The sequence below is a fragment of the Populus alba genome, chromosome 11 (assembly GCF_005239225.2).
Source record: "Populus alba chromosome 11, ASM523922v2, whole genome shotgun sequence".
NCBI classification, from domain to species: domain Eukaryota; kingdom Viridiplantae; phylum Streptophyta; class Magnoliopsida; order Malpighiales; family Salicaceae; genus Populus; species Populus alba.
In genome coordinates, this window is record NC_133294.1 from 8,566,561 (window position 1) to 8,590,771 (window position 24,211).

At 33.6% G+C, this 24,211-nt stretch overlaps 2 protein-coding genes and 1 long non-coding RNA gene across 5 annotated transcripts; 1 reads left to right on the top strand and 2 right to left on the bottom strand.

Annotated features, from left to right (window-relative positions):
- Positions 1-2,652: 2,652 nt before the first annotated feature.
- Positions 2,653-8,190, top strand: LOC118054772 (uncharacterized). 3 transcript variants are annotated; one of them, XM_035066458.2, is made up of 4 exons: positions 2,653-3,118; positions 4,155-5,035; positions 5,135-5,233; positions 7,289-8,190. In XM_035066458.2, the coding sequence occupies exons 1-3, from the start codon at positions 3,025-3,027 to the stop codon at positions 5,225-5,227; spliced, it is 1,068 nt and encodes a 355-aa protein (XP_034922349.1). In that variant the 5' UTR covers positions 2,653-3,024; the 3' UTR covers positions 5,228-5,233; positions 7,289-8,190. The 3 variants fall into 3 exon arrangements, with proteins under 3 accessions (XP_034922349.1, XP_034922347.1, XP_034922350.1); XM_035066456.2 differs by lacking the exon at positions 7,289-8,190 and adding an exon at positions 6,148-6,454 and having other exon boundaries at positions 2,655-3,118; XM_035066459.2 differs by lacking the exons at positions 2,653-3,118; positions 7,289-8,190 and adding exons at positions 3,160-3,375; positions 6,148-6,454.
- On the bottom strand, positions 6,881-8,027 carry LOC118054773 (membrane protein PM19L). The gene is made up of 4 exons (XM_035066460.2): positions 7,891-8,027; positions 7,539-7,758; positions 7,286-7,331; positions 6,881-7,154 (listed from the first exon to the last, which is right to left on the bottom strand). Exons 1-4 carry the CDS (start codon positions 8,015-8,017, stop codon positions 7,062-7,064), a joined length of 486 nt encoding a protein of 161 aa, XP_034922351.1. The 5' UTR covers positions 8,018-8,027; the 3' UTR covers positions 6,881-7,061.
- A 7,484-nt stretch (positions 8,191-15,674) lies between the features above and the next one.
- Positions 15,675-16,612, bottom strand: LOC118054832 (uncharacterized). Its single transcript, XR_012171150.1, has 3 exons — positions 16,592-16,612; positions 15,966-16,353; positions 15,675-15,778 (listed from the first exon to the last, which is right to left on the bottom strand). It is a non-coding gene; the product is annotated as an uncharacterized lncRNA (long non-coding RNA).
- Positions 16,613-24,211: the final 7,599 nt, after the last annotated feature.

Below are 24,211 nucleotides of genomic sequence, written 5' to 3' on the forward strand. Positions count from 1 at the left end.
TATTTTTTGTTGAATCACACACACATATATATAATTTGAAAAAACAAAATACCTGTCAAAATGGAATTGACAACCTTGAAAAACATACTTAAAAAGATTATCCCGAAACCGAAACATTCCATCCAATTAAAGAAACAAAATACCTACCGAAACAGAATTGATAACCTTAAAACACTTACTGGATAATTTAAAATAAGGATATACATAATTCTTTTGTCTAATTAACACACCATTCTTTCTTTCTTTCTTTGAAAATGTTTTACTAAAGTATTGGATTTTAGACAACATAAGATCATTATCCTTCAAGTAAGTGTGAATTATATAAAAACAACATTATTATAATTTAGATAAGGGTGTATTAAAAATAAAGAATAAAACAATGCTTAGGCCTGGTCACATGGAATTTTTTGATAATATCATTAAATCCAGTCAAGTTGGTCAATCTAAAAATTCTCTAACCTAACTCTTTGCATGATTTGAGTTTTAAATCAAATTATGTAAAGATTGATATGATGTGATCTAGTTGACTTAATGAATTCAAAGATAGGCCGAATGACTAGCGAAACTTGATTTGACTACAAAAATTTTGAGACACCATCTTTTTTTCTTTAATACTAAGATGACACGGGTCAATCCAATTAACATGTCAAACTCGCAACTTGAGTCACAGACTCTACTGGATTCAATAATTTTTGGTTTTTTTTAGACTATTTTTATTTAATAATATACTAACAAAAATAAATATTTACAATTAAAATAACAAAAACTAAAGAGACTATAGAAGCAGAAAAGAAGAAGTAGATGGACTAAACATAACTTTGTCACTTGAATTCGAGATTAGACTTGAGGTTTATTTTTTTTGTCATTGAATTTTATCTTTCTCTTACAAAATTGACCAAATAGATTATTAATTTGGTCAAATAAGGCTGTGGTTGAAAATAAAAAGTTTTAAGGGTGAGAACAAAAAATATTGTAGTTAATGTACATATGTTTTTTCCTAATGCTGCCCACCAAACACAAGGAACCAGAAGAAGCCAACGTGTCCTCAAGGTTCCATCTGAAGATAGAAATTAATCGAATATGTCTAAATTAATGATAAGCTAACATGTTAATTTGCTCCCTTATTTGTTAGTAATTTAAAATTAAAATCTATGTTTAGTAATTAATTAATAATAGGATTGTTTTTCATTCCTTGTAAATTTTATGAAACTTAATGTTATCATACTAGTTATTTTCTGGATTTATTTTAAAAAAATAATTATAAATAGAATAAATAAATTATAGATAAATTCTCTTTTTTATTTTTATTTTTGATGTGTTATGAATTTTATTCTCTTACATATAATTATTTTTTATTTAAAAATAAATATGGGAATTAATTAATTAAGTGGTGGATTAGACAAAGACCAAGGTTTACAAGATTTGATTAGGCCTCGAATTATTTGCGGTTAGGGCTAAGCATTTCCGGTTCGGTCCGGTTTTGAACCAAAATAAACAACCAAACCGAATTATTTTTTTTTAATTTTGTGAACCGAACCGAACCGAAAACCAGTTCAAACCTATTAATTTCGGTTCGGTTCGGTTCAGTTTTTTTTCTTTTCAAACCGGTTCAAACCCAATAGTTCTCTATACTTCTCCTGCAACCTCATACAGTAGATCCCAAGTTGCTAGAGGTAAAGATCCATTCATGCTTCCACAGCTAAATCATTGTCTACAACTGCACATAGCGTTGATGGAGATGATCCAGACAAAACCCAACCTTGCAAATCACGCAAAAAACCTAAGACCCGAATATTAGACCCAGAAAACATAATCACAGAAACCAGAGCAGATCGTCCTACTTTAAAAGAAACATAAAGGAAGCAATACCTTAATCTTTTCGGTGCTGCAAGGGAGTTTGTTTCTCTTGAAATCATCTTCAAGGGCAGAGTAATCTTCTTCATCACTCCGTGTCTCAGTAGAGCGCTTTGATTTTTCACCAGCCAGAGAGTAAAGAGAGAGATGCAGAGAAGGGAAGGGAGGGGAGGGGGGCCAACCAAAGAGTAATTAAAGTGAAAGTGAAAGTGAAAGTGAAAGTAAAATGAGAGAGATGCAGAGAAGTGAGGGGAATGGGGGCGGCAATTGATGGGTTAATGTCATTCTAGGGTTAGAAAGCATGGTATTTATACTTGTCTTTTTTTTTAAGTGGTGGTTGGTTGAACCGGTTCGGTTCGGTTCAATCGATTTTAGATTTTAGAAACCGAAACCGAACCGAACCAGAATTTTTTTATGATTTTTTAATCGGTTAATTCGGTTTTTTTTTCGGTTTAGTTTTTTCGGTTATTTTTTTTCGATTTTCTCGGTTTAATCGGTTTATTGGTTTTTTTGCCCACCTCTAACTGCGGTGTTGGAGGAATTGTTAGGCATCAACTTATCTGAGCTTGTGACCTTTGATTAAGCCTTGACTCGACAACTGAACTAAAAACTCTCTTTTTTTTATTTTTTTTATGTATTATCACTAATGATATAATTTCCACAAGATTTTGAATTATTTGGCTCGAAATCTAGGAAAAGAAGGGTTCATGTTACTGTGCAAGAATTTTCTTTTTCTTTTTTTAAAAGAAAAGAGAGAAAAATTGCCAAATCAAGACAAAGCAAAGCAAAAAGAATAAAAGAAACGCATAGACAGAGGGAGATTGAAGAACACAGAATCTAAAAAAAAAACACGCACAAACTTCCACTTATGACGCTTTAAATGAAGATTTTCTATTTTTAAAAAATCTAAAAATCACAAATAAATAGATCTTCTTCAAGAGCCTCTACCTCACAACCCATACCTGTCAGACCTTACCTGTACCAAGTGCTATTTTTGGTGCTTTACAGTTTGTACTGTACATACAAAGCCTAGAGCGAGAGAGGCTACAGAGAGACAGCCCACGATCTATGCATCTTCCTTTTTCTTTTTTCTTTTTTCTTTTTTCCGGGTTTGACAGCCCCACAAGAAATAGATTTTTGAGTAATTAAGGGCTAAAGCTAAAATCAATCATGCCATCAGGTGCTAAGAAGAGGAAAGCTGCCAGGAAAAAGAGGGAAAAGGAGGTCAGCGACAGCTCTTCAATCAGCAGCAACAATCCTCAAGGTTGTTTCTTATTTTTTTTAAAAGAAAAGAGAAAAGAGAAAAGAGAAAAAAGATGTTTAGAGGGTTTTCACTTTTTGAGTACAACTACCCATCACTTGCCACTCTGTCACTCAATCATACACTCACTTACTGGCCTTTTTTTAAATATTTGTTTGATAAGCTATTTGAATTTGAGAAATGGGTTCGTGTTGATAAGTCTTGTTTTGATTGCGTTTGATTGGATTGGTGTATTTCTCTGTGCAATTTTGTAGTGATGGGTACTTTCTAATGGCACTTTGATTTTGTAGTTTTGGTGTTTTTGTGGATTTTGGGTTAATGGGTGTCTTTGACATCATTTGTTGATCGAGTTTTTTTAGGTTTTTTTCACCTACTGATTTTGGTGTTTTTGCCAATCTGGTTAATGGGTATCCTTTTCATGTCCTTCTTTTAGCTTCTCTTTGATTGGATTCTTGGTGGTTATTTTATTTTTAGGGCATGTGGATTAGATGCATTTGTTTATGTTTCATGTTTTTCTTGATCTGATGGGAATTGTGTGGTGGTGGTTTATTTTTTTCCCGAGGTTTTAGGCTTAAGAATTTCCTTAGAGATTTTGATTGTGATGGTTTAACTAACTTACAGGCCGTTCCATGTTTAACTCCCTTGAAATTTGGTTAAGTTTAGCATATCAACTCAATTTACATTTGTCGATGTTCCTTGTTTCTCTTGAACATTATTGGGATATAGTTGAAATGTTTGCCTCTCACTTAATTATCATGCCATTCTGTTTGGCGCATGTTTTAAGATTGTTTTAATAAATTTGGTTTGATGTGAGTAACAAAGTTAGTTGATCTCTTATCAGTTGCTTGAAAGTGATGGGATTTCTTTTGCTTGATAACATGCATCCAATCCATTATTGAGTGCTCTCCTACTTTTCATCACAGAATGATATTGATTCAATGAACGTATCTTTGTTAGTTTTGTTGTCCTAAAATTTGATTAAAATTCTGTTCTTTAACCATTTTCTGACTGGAACTTGTGATTTTATCAATGGTTTTAGGAAATGGTGATCCAAAAAGCCCTAATGAGAGAGAGAGTGATGGTGGTGAGATTGGTTCCCCTGTATCACTGGACCAACATAATCACCAGCATCCATTTAATGCGGGTAATGGAGAATCTGAGAAAGGAGGCCCATCACCTGCCAATTCATTTGCCCACCAGAACAAGCCCATGGAAGGAGTCCCTGGGGATGCAGAAGGAAGCCATAAAGTTGAACCAGAGGACAACAGGGCTATTAAAATCGAGAGAGAAGTGAACTCTGAGCAAAATGTGGAAAGTAAAGATGTTATTGAGTATGTTGATTGTCCAAAGGAATCTCCTGATGAAGATGATAGGAGCTCTAGCAGTAGTAGTTCCAGTAACGAGTCTCAAGTTTTCGAGAAGAAATCAAAGGAAGCCAATGATGAGGAAAAGGAATTTGGTTCTTTTCCTGAAGAGGTGAAGCAGATCCCTGAAAATGAGAAATCAGTCAAGGAAGTTGATAATAATTCAGTTTTGGAAACTGCTTCCGCTATTCATTTGGTGAATCCTGTGGTGCCCATTTCTGAGACAGTGAAATATGTTATGGAGAGTGCTCAAGTTGAAAATTCAGAGGTTCTGGAAGTGGTTGAATCTGGTTTTGAGGAAAATGAGGACAGACTGTTGCCTCTATCCAATGAGGTTGTTGAAGTTTCACCAGCTATTGTGGTGCCAAAGAAAAATGAAGATAAAGTTATTCTCATCTCAGATGAGAATGTTGGGGCATCTTCAAATGTGGCTGGTTCTTCTGTATATGGAAATTTAGGGAAAACATTGGCATCATCAGACAGTCATTCCACTGAAACTGGTAATGGTGCAGACAAAAACAAAGACACTGATGCTCATGAAAGTACTGAAAACCAGGTTTGTTTCTTCTTGATTGTGATTTGATCTATCTTTCTTTTTCTTGAATCTGTTGCACTAACAATTGAATATGCTCTGTGTTGCTGAATTTGTCTTCAGCTTCATCTGGCTTCTGCTCCACAAGTAGCAGAAAGAACATCTTGGATGAGTTGCTGTGGTTTATTTGATGTTTTTACAGGCACCAATAGATAATTTCAGGTTAGTATTGCCTCAATTTAAATCAGAATGACTTGGATTGGATATCGAGATCTTGTACATATACTGCAAATAGATATGCCTAGTGACTTTCAGGTACCATTTTGTTGTGGTCTGTTTTGATGCCCTGTTGTGCCCCCATTTTTCATGTGTTTTGTAGATATTTTATTTATTAAAAATTCAAATAATGCACTGCAAAGCATAGAGCCTCGATTTCAATTTGTTTGGTTGTGGGTATTAGCAGTTTTGTAAAGCACATGCAAGCTCATAAATTTGCTAATCTAGGGATTCCTATTACTTTTTTGGTCATATAGGCATTACTTTTACTCCTCTCTTTCAACATTATGGCAGAACTCTCAAGAAATCTGAATCGTTATAAAGCTAATTTTTTCATGAGTCGGTTTTAATGGGGCTGGTAAATTGGAGCTAGTGCCTATTTGTGCCAGATTGTTCAGGAATAGTATAAATTCCCTGCTGTAGAAAATCTGAGGATTTTTTTTGGGCAAATTATTTTATTTTTTATTTTTTTATAAAAATTATTTTGAGTTGTTGAAAATGCAAATTCCAGGTTATTTTGAGTTATCCCTTTCCCTCTTCTTTTTCTTTCTTTGAGTTATGAAAAAAAGAAGCAATTTTGAAAAGATTCTCAACTGAAAATACCAATTACGAGGTGCTTGCCCTTCTAAACTTTTCAGATCGGTAATGTTTAACAGATTCTTTTTACTGGATTCTTGTTCTATTCATATTTTGATTTTGGTTGAACTATGTTTGAAGGCGTTTGGTTTTTGTGCTTTGCACAAGGCCTTGGTTCAACTACACTCTAGAACTATGATTTTTGCACATTTCCATATGGCTGTTGTCTATTCTTTATGTTTTGCTGTATAAATTTATACTGCCCCACCATACATCTGTTGCAGAAGCGAGTGCGAGCTTGAGGAAGCTGTCATGAACCGGGAGTATGAGAAGGATTTGGTTTGTAGTAGTTTGAGATAACAGGAGTTATAATCTTTTGGAAAGTTTTCCCAAACAATAAGTGCAGAAAACCTGTATAGGTAAAACAATTATATGAACTTTGCAAACATTGAGTTTCAATATTGGAGGGTAGCTTAGTTACCAAACCTAAGCCTCATTTTCTTGTTGATTTTTGATTGTGTCAGTATACCGGGTGTTGTATGATGTTCATTTTTTACCAGATTGATGATATGAAACTCACCATTCCAAGCATGAGAACAGTGTTTTTCTTCTTCCCCCCTCTCCTTTCTTGACTCTTGTCCTCGTATTTTTATTACTAGCTGAATTGTGTGACTCATGTACATCTTATTTTTTCCCCTTAAAAAAAATTTCAGTAAATCTACCTTTTCTCAAGTCATGTCATCAACTGTGCCCTCTGGAATATATGCTATGGATGCCATATGTTTGCTTTTCTTTTCGCATGTTACAGTGAGCATTAGAAGTCTAAAGAATGCCTATTCATGGTAGGTAGAGAGAGATTCATCGAGTTCGAGTATGTGCGAGAACTATAAAAGTTTGTTTTTTACATTGTGTGTGTGTGTGTGTGTGTGTGTATATATAATCATCAATACCTAGATAAGGGCGCCTCAGGAACCACAAAAATAAAAAAATAAATAAAGTTGCAGAAAAACAACAAGAGACCGTAAAATGGTAATATGATTTTGTACACCATTTCCTTTGTTATTTGTTCATAAAAATCCAATCAAATCACACAGAAAAACATCAATCTGCTTACACCCCCAAAGAGCCGGGAAATTAAAAAAAAAAATACATTGAAAACACACCAAGCATGCATAAATTAAAGGGGCGATTAATTCTTTCAAGTTCTTCTACTTGATGAGGCGCCATGGATGGCTGCTATGTATAGAAGCTGCGTAGCAGAAAGTATGATCATAAATGCTTCCATGGTTCTCTGCAGAGAGATGATTACTTGTGTTCAAATTCTTGGGCATGATTATACGTAAAAATAAAATCTTGGCTAATTAATTTAACACAGCAGTAGTGGAGTCAAAGAAATCTGATGAAGCTGTTTATCATTCTTACCAGACGGGCGTTCCTGATAGAGAGCTCAATTTCTTTGCTGGCAAAGCTGCGCAAATTTTGCCAGTCAGTAACCAACATGGCAACAAGAAACATATATATCTTTTTTTTTTCCTTTTTGAATGTAAATAGAGCCTTTTAATCTGTCTTGAGAAAAACACTTTCTTTTACCTCAATAATGGAACTATTTTGATAGTTAATTGCTAAAATAGTTGCTGAGAGGAAGGGCAAAAGCTGATGGATGATGACTGCTTACCCCATGGCTAGAAGAGTGAGAGCCCAAGCAATGGCAGCAGCGGAGGCGGCGGATGGCATGCTATCGCTGTGCCAAGAGCGAATGTGATTAAGACCAACAATTGCCGAGGCAACACCAACAACTCCGGCAATCAAAGAGAAAGTCACGAAGAACCCAGTGGCGGCATTTCCCATCGGGAAGAAAATGGGTGAGAAATGTGCTGGAAGGTCATACCCAGGTCCTGAAATCAAGTTGTACGTGACATAATTAGGGCATAGACCACGCTAGCAGAAGACAATATAGCAAGAAGTGCATGATTATCAGTGCAGGAAGAAAAAAAAGAGAGAGTGAAGGAGGGGAGAGGGTGATTTACCGATGATGAAACCATGATCAATGGCTCTATTCATAGCCCAACTACCAATGCCTAAAACGATGATATACATGATCAGATTTAAGACTAAAAGCAGCGAGGCAACAGGTTTCATCTGCTCAGAGGCCATTCTTGTGCTGTAAACTGAACTTTGTGGAAGGACGAAGGGGATTTGGAGTTATTTTATCTTATTTTCCCGAGGGCTCCAAAAAGATTCAATGCATAAAAGACTAAAAAAGTACGAGTGTTTTGTGCCAGAAGATGTGTTATTTATAAATGGAATTATGGTTCTTTGCTTGTTAAGCCTGCGGTTCGAGAACTTAGGTGGGGGTTGTGGATGCTTTATGTTCAAGGCAACCCTCCAGAATCACAATATTCTTACTTGGTTTGCATTTTTATCTAATTCTTTGCAGGAGGCACTTTCCAACCATTTTTAGTTGTTGCTCGGAGGAAAAGTGAGATTCTGTGCCAGTCGGTGGTGTCCAAATCCGATTCCTTGGACACCTTGCTCTTTTTTTCTTTTTTTTATTATTATTATTTTAAAAACTTCAATCTTCAAACTTTATATGGTATGTGATATAACAAACCTTCTATTAAAATTGTGGAATTTGGGAGATTGTACTTTCTGAAAAGAATAGAGGTTATTTTTATTGAAATGGATTGAATTGAAATTAAGGAACCAAGGACTTGATTGCAATAACTAAGACTAAAAAAGGAATTTTTATCTCTTAACCTTATTTATAACGGAACTTGTTAACATTTTATTTGAATTAAAAAGACTATTCTTGATTATTGAATCTGCTGAAGATGAATTCCTTACTGGTTCAAACGTTGTTATTTTCCCCTACACAAATATCTAGTTCAACGTGTGTGTTTACCATGCAGGGATCCCTGAACAGTGACCGTCCACTTTTCTTCATCTGCATCATTGTTTATAACATTAAGCATCAACCATCCACGTTCTAGTATCAACGCGACGTGGCATCTTGATTGTTCACCTATTTGTCTTGCTCGATCAAATTTCTTTTAAAGACAGAAATAATCCTAATTCTTTGTTTTTCCAAGAAGAAATGATGCCATGAAATTAATCAACACCTTCAATCCCCCAAACATGTTGCAACTTCACCCCCCTCAAAAGACCTTGCCTTTAAGGAGAGGGTAAATGTTCTTTAGACCAGTTCTTCTACCCATATAACATCCTCTAGACTTTGCCTTTTCTATTGAGTTAACAACTCCCTCTTGGCTCTTCTTTTAACACTTTTCTCTTGATTCTTCAAGATCTCCATTAGTTATGGTTGCAGAGTACCTTTTAGCCTAAATAGTGGGAGTTCAGGTTCGGGAGTCGTATACTTTTCAATTTTCTTCTTTAATAAGGAGACATCGAATGTGGAATGAACCCTTGCATCTTATGAAAGCTCGAGATGGTAAACTACTTGAATGATTCTTTTAATTACTTTGAGTGGGTTGTAGTACTTATGAGCCAACTTCAGTTTCTTTCTCTAATGTATACTGGATTGGTTGTATGGATGGAGTTTGAGGTAAGCCTAGTCACTTTCTTTTCGTTCTGTGCTCTTGCGTTTTGAATTTATCTTTTTCTTTTGTTGTTCTTATGCCTTAGTTAAATTGCTTTTAACTATTTGTAATATCTTCATGTGATCCTTGATATGTTTTTTTCATTGCCTCATTATAATGTAATTCCTGGTACATAATTGATTAAGGATGGTGGGGAATAACCATCTAGGACTTCAAAATGAATAGTTTTTAAAGAAGTATGGAAATTGGTGTTATACCACTATTCGAGCATAACTAGGCATTGAGACCAACTTTTAGGATTGTCCCCTGCAAAACAATGTAAGTACCCTAATAAAGTTTTACTAGTGAGTCCAATTTGGCCGTTTATCTATGGGTGGTAGGTAGTAGATAAGTGCAGCTTAACCTTTTGAACTTTGAACAATTCTTGTCACCATCTGCTTGTAAGAGTAGGATCTCTATTTATGATAATACTTTCTAGTAGTCCATGTAACTTGAAACACATGTTGTGCAAATACTTGTGTTACTTGAATTGTTGTGTAGGGATGAACCATGATTATGAAATATGCATATTTGAACAATCTGTAAACCACCACTAGAATAACATAATACCTGTTTGAGATAGGTAGACCCTTTATGAAGTCCATAGACATAGAAGACCAAGGCCTTTCAAGAATAGGTAGTGGCTGTAATAACCTAGAATGCCTAATGTTCTCAACCTCGTTTCTTTAGCAAGTATCACACTACATGATGTAACTCTATACATTAGCTTTAATCCCCACCCAAAAAAATTATTCCTTGCTCGTCATAAGGTTTTTTCATACTTAGAATGACTAGCTGTTATGTATGTAGTGAAAAATAACCTTCTTAAAGGGACATTTCTTATTGATGTATATTCTCCTTGTGTAGAAGAAAATTTCATCCTTCAACTGGTACTTTAGACTTTCCACTTTGCCCTTGTTCATTAACTGTAGTAGTTGTTGGATCTATAAGTTAGTATTATAGCTCTCCTTAAGTTTCCTAGCCCAATTGACAATAAACATAATAATAGCCTATATGCCCTTTTGATCTTCCCTTTTTGATATCTAAGACAAAGCATTGACTATCACATTTTCATTACTAGATCGATATTCCACTGTCAAATCATAACCAAGAAGCTTAGAAATCCATTTTTGTTGTGCAAGGATTTACGCCTTTTGTTCTAGAATATACTTTTAAACCATGTTGGTCATTTTTTATTTTAAAAGCTTGCCCTTATAAGTAAGAATGTAATTTCTAAACTGCTAATACAATGGTTAGGAACTCCTTTTCACAGGTTGACAAAGTCAATTCTCTTCCCTTATAACCTTTACTGTAGTATACAATATGCCTTCCCTTTTGCATCATAATAGCCCCAACTCCCTTTCCCAAAGCATTACATTCAATTGTGAAAGATCTTGTGAAGTTAGGTAAAGCTAGTAACATTAAGGTTAGTGATTACTTCTTTAAGTTCAATAAAAGCCTTGAAATTATTATTAAAAAAAGTTTCATTTTCTCTAAAAAATAATTACTTAAGATCAGATGGTAAAGGTTTCAAATCAAGTTTTAATGGTTGAGATAAAGAGATCGGGGGAAGATAAGCAGGCGGCCGGTGAAAAGGGAGAGCAAAGGGGGACGACTTTAGTCTTTGTCCGGCGTGTGGCTGAGCTGGGGCTGTTGAAGCTACGGTGGAGGAGAAACTGGGTCTGCTCGGGTTAGATGAAGGGGAGAGGTTGCTGGTTTTGTGACATGGGAGGCTGTGAGCGGGGAAGAAGACCGGGGATGGTCTGGTGAAGGGTTGGCCGACGGGAAAGGAGGCTTGAGCGGCTGGTTTTGGTTCCTTTTTGGCAGATTAGAAGCTGTCGGTGGTGTGGGTGAGAGGGAAGTAAGGGTTAAGGGTTTTTAGGTTTTTTTTTTTTTTTTTTTTTTTTTGTGGTTTAGGGTTTGTTTATGATTACCCTCAATGTGCAAAATTGTCCTTCCATGTGCAAGTGTTGGAAACTCTTATTTATAGGCAAATATGTTGCTAGGTCTCCAAACTTGGTCCTCAACTTCTTTTTTTTTGTAAATTTTGATTTTTTCTTATTTTTTTGGATTTTTCTTATCAATATCGCCTTGAATGAGGAAAATCGATGATTTTTAAATTAACACGTTAAAAGTCGAACGCATTCCCAAGATCTTTGAAAATTTAAATTCTTTTGAGACGATGCTAAAAGTGCTAAAAAAAATATTTGTTTTTGGATTTTCTTTGTTTTTCTCTATTTTTAGATTTTTTCTGAAAATTTATCAAAACATGGGTAAAAAATTAGGTAGCAACACTTTATATGATTTTTCATTAGATTTTAGACCTCACATACTCAAGCCAAACCAAAACCCAATGTCTCTTTGGCCTTCCCTTACACTATTTTAGCCACCATTTTCAGTTCACCTTCTAACCATACATGGTCTTTCTCTCATAATCCTAAAAGAAACAGACCCCTTTGCTTCTTTCTTACACCTGAGAAACCTATTACAACCACCAATCATGCAACCCATTTTTGTCACTATCATGAGCCGAGACAAACCACTATACCAATATTAAGACCAAATAGACCTTCCTCTTCCAAAACGGGAGCTTATCTTTATGCAACTCCAACAACCGAACAAAACTGACAATAACTCCTCCAACTTGTCACCAACAACAGCAAGCAAGATGCCACCACTAAACCACAATACTAGCAACACATGACAACATCTAGACCTGTTGGAGAAGAGATAATGGATGAAGAAAGAAAGTCACGAAGAGAGAGACTGAAACTTCTTTGGGGCTAATCTCCTTTCTTAGGTGGAGGTGCACCCCACAACTAGTACTAATATGAAGAGAAGAGGCCAACTCAATTTATAAGGTTACCAATTTCAACAAGTGGTGGTGTGTGAATCCACATGTTAATAATGATGGCGTGTGGATCATATGCGCTGCTACTATTCCAAAAAGTTGTGGTATAGTTCTCGTGGTTCTTAAAAAAAAAAGGTTTATATTTAAATTTAGATAAAAAATAATGTATGACATTTAACCACATAATTATACAATGTTTTTATAAAATTTCTCAGAAAAAATCCCTAGTAAAGTTGTCATTCTATCGCTACCCGACATCATGACAACCTTAATAAGATGAGAAAAAGAACATATTTTATGGCATCATATTCTTAGAGGAGAAATGTATTGCTTAAGAAGTTACTATCTAGTATTATGGTTACTAGAAACCTTAGCTAGTCAATATAAATTCTATGGCATGAGACTAGTTACATTAAAGGAAAGATACTATCACTCCTAAAATATTCTTACCTAAGGTAGGATACACTATTGGTATTGTTCTAAATTACTAAAAGTTGTTGTGTTATGTTATTGATGTTCTATCTATAATATTCTTAACTTTGACGTCAATGAATATTTAAATAAAAATATTTCAAATTCTGCCATTAATAAGTACCACATGAAAAAGGTCTAATATCCATGATTATTGTTAGTGACTATTAGACTAAAAATATTAATCTCAATTTTGAAACTGGTGAGTATTAATATTCTTTTTTACTATGGCATTAAAGAATATTGAAGACAATATTGCCAATATTACTCATAAATAATATTCTTGATTTTGATATTAATGAATATTTTTAAATTGCAATTTTTTATTTGTTGGAGATAGAATTATTTTATTATTTTTTAATATTCAAGGTAACATCTCTTGGGAGCCCATTTATCGTCAACAATTTTAGGTTGAATTCTAAAATGGGTGTTGGATCTATAGAGATGACGAAAAAAAAAAAAGAGGCTTTGGCCCAAAACCAATTTCAAAGATCCACCTTCAAATCACAAAAAAAACTCAATTTATAACCATGGCATCACAAGATTCACAATGCATTCAACAAGTATTTAAATTTAGTCATCTCATCATAATTCCTAAAATTACTAACATGTTGAATTTTTTTATGAAAATAAACAATGCAATCCTTTATCAAAAAAAAAAAAAAAACATCAATGATCAACAATCCACACAAATTCAAAACACATGTTAGTTTTGTTTCTTAAAAAATAAACTAAGGTTTTGAATAGACCTTTTGGGATGTGGGGAGTCGAACCAAGTAGTTAAAATTGGGTGAAGTAGCTTTTTGAACCACGAGACTTTTTGGAATAGTGGTGACATGTGTGATCCATGCGTTGTCACCAATACCAGCACATGGATCCACGTGCCACCACTTGTTGGAAGGGGTCACCTGGTGGATCGGGTATGCTTTTTCCTTTTTTATGCACCAAAAAAGGTGGTTAAGTGCACCTCTACCCGAGAAAAGAGATCAAGCCCAAAGAAGTTTTGATCTTTCTCTTTATTGGCTTTCTTTCTTTGTTGATTCTTTTTCCTCCAATAAGTTTAAATATTTTTGTTTGTTATTGGTATGGTGGTTCGATGGCGATGCCTTACTTCTTATTGTCAGTGTAAAGTTAAAGAGCTATTGTTGGCGTTGTTAGGTGGCTAGAGCTATGCGATGAGGGGCTATCATTTTAAGAGAGGGAGGTCTACTTGGTCTTGTTATTGGTATGGTGGTCTATATAAGGTTGTGATGGTGAGAGATATATGTTACACAGTAGGTGGATGTCTCAAGTGTGAGGAAGAAGTCAAGGGGTCTGTTTTTTTATTAGGATTGTAAGAGAGACACTAGGTTTTGGTTTTCCTTGTATGTGTGAGGGCTAAAGTGTGAGGGAAGGTTGGACAACCAGCAGGAGATAAAGGGTTAGTCTATGAAAGATGAAAGGTAATATTTTTTTTTAAGGGAAAGTGGTGGTTAAAGCTTCAGTTTATAAGAAAAAATAGTTAGGGTTTTTAGGTGTATTTTTAGAAGAAGAGAATAAGATAGAGGCTATCCGGTTTTTAATCAAATGGTACCCTCCATCACTTACAAGATTCCTTTAGTATTTCTAGACCAAAATTTTTATTGTCTTCTCAACTTGATTTGACTTTGGTCGCTCATTTTTCTTCTTTGCATCTTTGCTCTTTCTTTTTTTCATATTATTTTATTTATTGTTTTTGTATTTTGATTTTTTTTCAAAAGAAAACAACATCAATGTCAATTTGATGAGAAAAACTATCAAGTGTTTTAGAATGGATGCATTTATAACTAAACACATTAAAAACATATTTTTAAATTTTGATATTTTTTTAATAAACATTGAAAATCATGAAAACAGTGCGAATGAGTCCAAAAATATATTTTTGAGTTTTTTTGTTTTTTTTTGCTTTTTATTTGGATTTTTGAAGGAAAAAAAGATATAAAAACGGGTTATGATAAAAGTTATCAAAAAAATATTCATCACATTGCACAATTGCCAATATTATTTGATCAAAAAGTTATTTTCTCAACCATATGCTTAATTTCCTTTTTAAATACCAGGATTAGTAGTATAATGGTTTTAGACTACAAATGAATTCATTCGAAACAAAATTGAATTTCTAAATATGACAGAATATTTGGGTATGCGTGTGAAAATAAAGAAAATTATATAAGTGAAAATAAAGAAAATTATATAAATGAAAAAATGAGTATAAGTAAGAAAAACTAGCCACATTTTAACAAAAACATTAAATAACCAATTTAGTAAAAACACTTCAATTCTTATTAAAATATAAATTTTTATTATTATTGTCAGGTCATTGGAGTGTTTTTACTTTGATTTTAATTTTTATTCTAATATCATCATAAATATATTGTTTTTTAATAATATGTTATAATAATAATAATAATACACTGAAGAATTATTATAATATCCTATCACGATTTTGACCAAGTTTAAGATTTGATTGGTAGAGACTTGGTTTAAAAAGATCATCTATGGACTAAATTGTATTTATTGTAAAACATGAGAACCAAGAATAACTTCAATTAAGAACTTATTTGTTAGAAAAATAAAATACAGGGACCAAAATAATAATTTTAAAAAAGTAGGAACAAAAATGTAAAGCAGCAAAATATTGCATCCTCTGCTGAGACACGTCATTATTTACTGACGTTAACGACTGTAACCTGCTAAAGAGCCAAGCACATTACATGGATAATATGAAGACAAAAGATAGCCACTTACATTAGGTTCATACCTTGATAAGAAGCCAGAATTACCAAGAGCAAAGCCATGAACGGCAACCTCAAGTTCCCCTGACAACAAAGGGGACCGAATTAATGGAATTTGTTAATTGCACAAGAAGAGGAGAGGGAGGCCATGGAATCAACTGGGATGGCGAGGGAGCATGCTTAGAGTTAAACTTGTGGTGTTTGGTTGAAGTAATTGAAGACCGAGAAGCTACCATAATCACTCCTGCAAATTGAAATACCAAGCTCTTATCAATCAATCATTAGTCATATGCTTTAGACCACTAAATTTCAGAGACCATTCTCTTGATGTTTTAGTTCACTGCTTGGTTCTTCATTGTCAATAACTCATAAAAGAACCAAAGGCCGCCTCCACTAAAATATGCACAAATAGTGGATCACATATCACTCACATTTCATTTCTAGGAATCCAAATACAATGCCAGGAAAAAAGAAGAAGAAGAAGAAGAAGAAGCTCTGCTGGTGACTGCAGATTCAATGAGCAGAATGAGTTGTGGCAGTCGTCTTCTTAAAATCAATCTTGTCGACTTTAACCTCACCATCAATGAGCTCGTAAACATACACCACAACACGTAGGCCATCGATGTCCATGAGGACAAAGCTTGGGTTCGCATCATAGGTAATGTTGCTGTAGGCACCAGTGGCGGAGCCTGGGTTTATAACAACACCCCCCTCATGCTTGTAAGCTGTGAATTGATGGGTATGACCAGTCACAAGTATGTCTACATCCAGCTGCCTCTGGAGCATTGCTAGCGAGTCTAAATCTCCCCATGGAACAACCTTTATAGCATCAAACCAAAACAAAACTAGTAACTACAAGATGAAACTTTACAAAATCAGCATATGAAACTCATGAAAAGCAGATCTTTATCTTAAATCCACAAGGCAATGGCCTTTGCCAGCACACATGGTTTCTCAAGAATACAAATCATTAACCATGAGGCTAGTGGATGTTCCACTCAAGAATAAATAAGGTTGTACTGAAGATGACTGAAATCGACGAGTCCGTGGGATTTACAGCAACACAAGAAAGAGTGTGGAGGACTTCCTCTCATCTTTGTCACTATATCTTTATTCTTTCTCACTTCATAAAAATGAAAAAATAAAACAAACAAGAGGAATCAGTAGCTAGTGGAAATGGACATACATCACACTTAACGTCTACTCAAGGAAGTTTCACCTGACACCAAAAAGATAATTAATGCTTAACAATGACAGGCGGAGGGAGTTGCAAAAACATTTGTTTTAGTCTTGAACCTACTAGAAATAGAAGAATGAATCAATGAAAAATTTAATGAATATGATGAGAGCAGCAATACTATTTAAAAAACCAGATTAATTTTAATGAAGAAAGTACGAAAAATTAAGGGCAAAAGAGTACAAGGATAAGGCTGGGCGACTAGATGTCTTAGCTGACATGTAAAGTAAAATTGCACCATGGAAAACATTACATGTTTGTAATGAACCACAACAGCTACAAAAGAAGTCATTAATTTGAGTGCTGTATGCAAGGCCAGAAATTTAGAATGGATTGAGGATCCTGGTTATGCTGAGAAGAATGTAAAAGGGATCGTTTGCTAGTAAAATAGACAGATGCATTTTGGTTAAGGAAAAAGAAAGGATAGAAAAATAAATAAAGAGAAAAAGGAAATCAAACCTGATGACCAATGGCATAGTCCTAACTTGAATTGACCAATAGTTAACGTTTTGGTCTCAGGATATCGAGTATCTTCATCATAGTCGCCTCGAAGTAATTATGTAAGTCAGGGCAAAGAGTCTTCAAAATAGTCATGAAACTTCTAGAAATCTCATTAGAAAAATATAAGTTAGTGAAATTTATTTCAGCAAGCTAAACAAAACTAATGCTTAAATGCTTCTGGAGGATTTGCACCATCTCAAATGACATTCAAACTGCAAACACAGTATCAGCACACACGCTGGAGTTGGTTTTTTTTTAATAATTATTATTATTATTTCCAAAAGGAGAACACTTTTGAATACAAAATTGGTTTAAACCTAAGGCTTAGCCCAACAAGCCTATCCATCGAAAACCAGACACAACGCTGAAAAGCCAACATGGGCAACTGTGCAATCTCAAAGTTGACCAGTCAAGAGCATCTAAGAGATAACAATAGTATTAATACGTTAGCATCTAGAAATCAAGAAAAATCTCCGCTTTATTAAAATCAAGTGAAAAGGTCATGATCAATTAATCTTGTCAAATTCAATGAAACCAAGAAAAAGGGATTTGATTTGACCAAATAATAACAATAATCTTAATTAGAAACGAACTGAAATAACAAAAGAAGCCCATTATTATTACAGTATGGTAGAAAGAACATACTTTGATAAGAAAGATTGCCAAGTGCCAAATGACATGCTGGATCTTGCCCATCGGGAAACGAGCATGGACTTGAACTTTGCAGGGAGATCAGGTGCTCTGTGGGGTGTGTGTAGATCCCCCAGAGCCATACCAACACCATCCCCAACAAAGTGACAAAACCCACTGAGTTTTTGCAGATACACCAAACTCAAAAGAGCTTTCAAAGTTTGGAGAACTCTCTCTCTCTGTCTCTCTCTCTCTCTCTCTGTTGTTAATCGATGTGATGGATTCTCTATACTTTGGAGATGAACGATGTCGTTCTCAGCTGTTCAAGACTTCTAAACAAATTGGGACGGGCAAAGCTTGGCCATATTTTACCCCCAAATTTACTACTTAATTGTCGATTATGTCCCATATGAAAAGGAAAGAATAAATTAATATCATAAAATGGATGTGTTTCCATAATCCTAGTCTCGATGCAACTTGTGTTTTGTCTAAATGCCAATTTGTTTTTAAAAAAAAATACGTTCAACAAGCAATGTTTTATAGCATACAAAAAATGTGAATCAAGTCATAAATAATAAATTAATTTTATTTTAATTAGATAAAAAATATAAAAAATAATAATGAATGGAATAGATTTAAAAAAATTTAATTAGGATAACTTGAAAATAATATTTAATAAATAAATAAAACAACCAATATATCTCAATTCACAACTCATTAAACACAAAAGAAATGGGGTAAAAAAACATAAAAAATCAATCTTGGTTAACCTAGGTTAATATAACAAATCTGTAACCCTAATAATCATGCTCGAGCGAACCCTGAGATATTCCACAAAACCTGCAGCTTGGATCATGATATTAAAATAACTTGATAAAAAATAATGAAAATTATAAGGCCTTTTTATTTTTTAAAAAATGTGTTAACTTTTTAAACTCGTGACTCAGATCATTAGACCTGAAGCACCTACCTGAAAAAACTATAAAGCACAATTCTCAATTAATCAAATATTAAAAGATGAAATTAACAAAAAGAATTTTAAATTATTCAAAAAAAATAAAAAAAAATAGCAATTTAAAAGAATGAAGATCAAAAATTGAAGTATAAAATAAATTTTATATTTGATTGAATGGTGAGATTGAAAAGAAAAATCAATTTAGCAAAAGAACCCAAAAAAATTCAAAAGAATAAGGATCAAAACTAACATTAAAAAAAAAATTGATTGAATGGTGCAATTGAAAAGAATAATAACTTTTACAAAAGAATCAAGAAAAAAATTAGAAATATAACACCATTAATTTGAATTGAACGATGAAATTAAAAACCAATAAAACTTTAACAAAAAAAAATCAAAAGAATAAGGATGAAATTTAAAAATATAATATTTGGTAAATTAGAATTGAAGAATGAAACTAAAAAAAAAACACTTCTATAGAAGAATTAAGAAGAAAAATTATAAAATAAAAGAATAAGGATTGAAATTGAAATACTAACAATAAAGAGAGACAAACTGTAATTTTTTGGGGAGGAGAGAGAAAAGAAAAGGAAAAAAAAAGTCCACTAGTAACAAACCCCTTGAGGCTTGGTCTTTATTGCCCCGTGCAACTCATAAAGAAAAGAAAGAAGGGCTTTCCTCCTAAACTAAAGGCTAAGACCGCTTATTCCATCAAACCAGTTTACAGGTATTTTGACGTTTATTTTCAAATAATAGATTTTTTAATTTATGATCAATTGAAGCAGAGAATGCAATTGCATTATAAGGTCGTAATTACACGGATTGAGTAAGTTCAAATTGACGTAACATAAAACATATTAGTCTGCACGCCACGACTCCCTAGGAGGGTAGTGGACTCTTTCATTAAGGAAGGGGAGGGAAGGGAAGAAGGGGCTTAGGCGCACGCACTTCTGAAGATTGCAAGGAGGAATGAATCGTAAGTATAAGAATGGTCAGTCAGGCGGCAAGGTGATAGAAATGGATCGTCCTTTCTTGTCCTGAAAGTGGAGATAAGGGGGTTGTTTCTACAACCCTAGATCTATTTATAAGAGGTAGGAACTCAACAGGCCCCTACTCTCCTACTAGCACCTAACCGGGTGATGAGTCGGATCTCTAAAACCACCACCGCCAACATGCATCGCTTCACCAAAAAAATGAACATGACGGCACTTCTAACTACATAGTGAAATAGTATTTTTAGATATCGGAAGGCACCACATGCATTGCTCGAAGTGCATGGACACCTTCCATGCACTTCAAAGTGTGTATACATGCCTGTCTTATATATATATATATATATATATATTTAGCTAACCGCCCCTAAGCCGATATGATAATAATGAGAAAACCTTTTGTGAAAAGATTTAAAAAAAGAGCTCCTTGAGGCTAGATTTAATTTTTTTGACTTACAATGATATTTTGATCGTTTCACTCTGCTTTTAGTTTTTTATATTTGGCCTTGATTTTACATGAAAACAACGAAAAAACCATATTGCAAATACCCAAGTTACCCTTTGATGTTAATATTGAAATTTTTTACTTTTAAAGATATTTTAGTTATTTTGTTGTGCTTTTGGAATATGAAAAGATTTACTTGCTCTGGTTAATTTGGTAATAAACTAATGCACACATGTAAAAAAACCTTAATTCCCTAATAGCTAGTTTAAAATTTTCTAGTTTGAAGGAACAAAATCACCCTATTACATTATTCTTGTGAACAATGTTTTTCAATCTACATCTACAATGTTTTTCTAAAACTATTTAGCTATTTTTAATAAAGAAACTCATTTTGAGTTCTAATTTGTTGATTTAATTTTCTTTTCTTTCTCATAAAGAAAAAAGGGCATCCAATAAGCTTTCATATTAATATAATTAAAGAAACAACCGTGTTTGTTTTAGGATTTGTCTAGGAGTGTTTTCTGCTTCGGTTTTTTAGAGTTTTTTAAAAAATATTTTTTGCTTGAAAAAATATTAAATTGATTTTTTTTTCCCAGTATTTTGTCATGGTTTTAATATGTTGATGTCGAAAATTTAAAAAAAAAATTTTAATGTATTTTTAAACGAAAAATATTTTGAAAAGCATATGCGCCACAATCTCAAACACACGCTTAATAGGTGCAAGTGATTATAGGGTTTTTTTTCTTAATTCATCACTATAAATTTAATTTTTTTTATTATTATTATCATCATGTTTGTCTATTTTGATATATGTTTTTGTTTTCTTATTAAAGATAACCTAACGTCCATGAATTTTTATTTCCAAATCATGAGAAAATCACCATAATAAAATCTTCACTAAATTAACAAAAAATCACATCTATCTGATCCTTTTAACACTCCTTTATCTTTGATTTTTTTTAGATCTCTTTTCAACTTTCTAAAAAAAAAAATTAAGTGTGATCATTATTATAACATTAATAACATTCTTTATGTTAATAATCCATTCTTGATTTTGAACATCATACTAACTTTAACAATTCAAATTATTTCTTTTTAATATATTTCACTACCATGATTAAAATTTGTTATACATGCTCTACCTTCCTTGTTACTACTAAGCTTTTTAAACTTCACACTCTTCAATAGCATATTAGTTATGTACTTTTATCTTGTTGATCTTTTTACCTGTAAAAAATAAACTATTTATCTATTGAATTAATTAATAACAATAATTATTCAATGTTACTTTTCAAGCCATAATAGTAAAAAGAGGCTAACTCGACCATTGACTAGGAGATTAAAATTCATATTAACGACCAATCGATCAAGTCCTATATAGAAAATGAGTATTTAGTAGGATAAGTAATGGATATTAGATATTGATATGAACATATATGACTACTAGATAGATTTATAAGATTAAAAAAAAATACAAATTATACTAGGATTAATATTGTACAATCCATATCTTCAATAGACAGTTTATATAGGAATATGTTTTATTTTTACATGAAATTTTATCTCTATAGCAATATAAATAGGTTATCAAGTAGCTTAAAATGTTTTTCCTGATGATTTTCTATCATTATGTTTTTTTTTTTTGAAGGGTTTTGTGTCTGTGTTTGGTGCTTCTTTTTTTCTGATTTTTCTGATTTCTTTGTTGCAATGAAATATCCTAGTGGATTGCCAAAGAACTGGTTGCACTATCAAATCTCATTAATCAGGCAAACAAGAAGGGATGGAGAAAAGAATATCCTTTGAAGATTGTGATTTACTGCACAATTGGGGTTAAAAATGTTAAATTCAAGCAATGACATGAACCACTCATAACATTTTTCTTAACTCATATATTCTATTAATTGGCAATTGCACAATCGAAACACATTAAATAATCTTTCCTTTCCTTTTCTTTCCTTTTTGGGTATTGGTCAAGGGTCACGTATGCCTGCGGGTCAAATGTTAAGTGGTTGATCTCCAGAACAAATAATTTACTGTACTTATCTCAATTTAAAGGAAATGTGACCCTTAACCATCATATTGCATACGTTTTTCTGAGTACATGGACATAAAAGCTTCTTACTTTGGCACATGCTGGTGAAAAAGCTTTGCAAGGATTGGTCAAGCAAGGTCTATTAAAAGGTGCCAAGAATGGGAAGCATGGGTTTTGTGAGCATTGTGTTCTTAGAAAACAGACAAGGGTCAAGTTTGGCACTGCAGTACATAACACAAAAGGGATTCTTGATTATGTTCACACAAACATATAGGGACCTTTAAAGAATGAATCTTTTGGAGGTAATTGTTGGTTTGTTACTTTTATTGATGATTTCTCAAGACCAGTATGGGTGTACAAGTAATTGGTGGGGCTTGAGGAATAGTTGGACGCCATACCTAGTCAAAAAAGGATGTTATCCAAAATGTTTCGAATTATTGTAGTAAAACCTGACCCGTTGACCCTTTGGCTTTTGTGGTAATATGAACATGTTTAAGCAATTGTAAAGTATGAGCATTCAATTCCGACAACATTTCTCCAAAAAGATGTGTGGTATGCAGATTTTAAGATGTATGCGTTATGTTTCTTTTTCTGATTTTGGGCGGGTAAAATATGTTTGTCTCTAGATGGTATAATCTGCACATTACATGCTGTATTGAGGGTCTACGCTTGTACCAAGATCTGACACAAATCCTTTGATTGACAGCCTGAGTTTGAGGAGAAGGCCAGAAGTCTGCATGAGACTATAACAAAAAATGTACGTTACTTCTGACAAATGTCTAAATATATAGGCATTGCAATGTTCTTAAAGATATGGAGGGTCACGTATGCTTGCAGGTTCAAAATGTTAAGTGGTTGATCTCAAGAACAAATAATTTACTGTACTTATCTCAATTTAAAGGAAATGTGACCCTTAACCATCATATTGCATATGTTTTCTAAGTACATGGACATAAAGCTTCTACTTTGGCACATGCGCTTAAGGCATGCTGGTGAAAAAGCTTCGCAAGGATTGGTCAAGTAAGGTCTATTAAAAGGCGCCAAGACTGGGAAGCATGGGTTCTGTGAGCATTGTGTTCTTAGAAAACAGACAAGGGTCAAGTTTGGCACTGCAGTACACAATACAAAAGGGATTCTTGATTATGTTCACACAAACATATGGGGACCTTCAAAGAATGAATCTCTTGGAGGTAATCGTTGGTTTGTTACTTTTATTGATGATTTCTCAAGACGAGTATGGGTGTACAAGTAATTGGTGGGGCTTGAGGAATAGTTGGACGCCATACCTAGTCAAAAAAGGATGTTATCCAAAATGTTTCGAGTTATTGTAGTAAAAACCTGACCCGTTGACCTTTGGCTTTGCGGTAATATGAACGTGTTTAAGCAATTGTCAAGTATGAGCATTGAGTTCCGACAACATTTCTCCAAAAAGATGTGTGGTATGCAGATTTTAAGATGTATGCATTATGTTTCTTTTTCTGATTTTAGGCCGGGTAAAATATGTTTTGTCTGAGGATGGTAATAATCTGCACATTGCATGCTGTATTGAGGGTTTACGCTTGTACCAAGATCTGACACAAATCCTTTGATTGACAGCCAGAGTTTGAGGAGAAGGCCAGAAGTCTCCATGAGACTATAACAAAAAATGTACGTTACTTCTGACAAATGTCTAAATATATAGGCATTGCAATATCTTAAAGATATGGAGGGTCACATATGCTTGCATGTCAAATGTTAAGTGGTTGATCTCAAGAACAAATAATTTACTGTACTTATCTCAATTTAAAGGAAATGTGACCCTTAACCATCATATTGCATATGTTTTCTAAGTACATGGACATAAAGCTTCTACTTTGGCACATGCGCTTAAGGCATGCTGGTGAAA

What these genes read in the sequence shown, in the direction of transcription:
- LOC118054773 (XM_035066460.2), bottom strand. Translation starts at nt 8,017, where the DNA reads ATGGCCTCTGAGCAGATGAAACCTGTTGCCTCGCTGCTTTTAGTCTTA. An exon ending in CTCACTCTTCTAGCCATGGG is followed by an intron (nt 7,332 to 7,538) that starts GTAAGCAGTCAT and finishes AAATTTGCGCAG; the next exon opens with CTTTGCCAGCAAAGAAATTG. An exon ending in CTATCAGGAACGCCCGTCTG is followed by an intron (nt 7,155 to 7,285) that starts GTAAGAATGATA and finishes ATCTCTCTGCAG; the next exon opens with AGAACCATGGAAGCATTTAT.
- LOC118054772 (XM_035066458.2), top strand. Translation starts at nt 3,025, where the DNA reads ATGCCATCAGGTGCTAAGAAGAGGAAAGCTGCCAGGAAAAAGAGGGAA. An exon ending in CAGCAGCAACAATCCTCAAG is followed by an intron (nt 3,119 to 4,154) that starts GTTGTTTCTTAT and finishes CAATGGTTTTAG; the next exon opens with GAAATGGTGATCCAAAAAGC. An exon ending in ATGAAAGTACTGAAAACCAG is followed by an intron (nt 5,036 to 5,134) that starts GTTTGTTTCTTC and finishes ATTTGTCTTCAG; the next exon opens with CTTCATCTGGCTTCTGCTCC.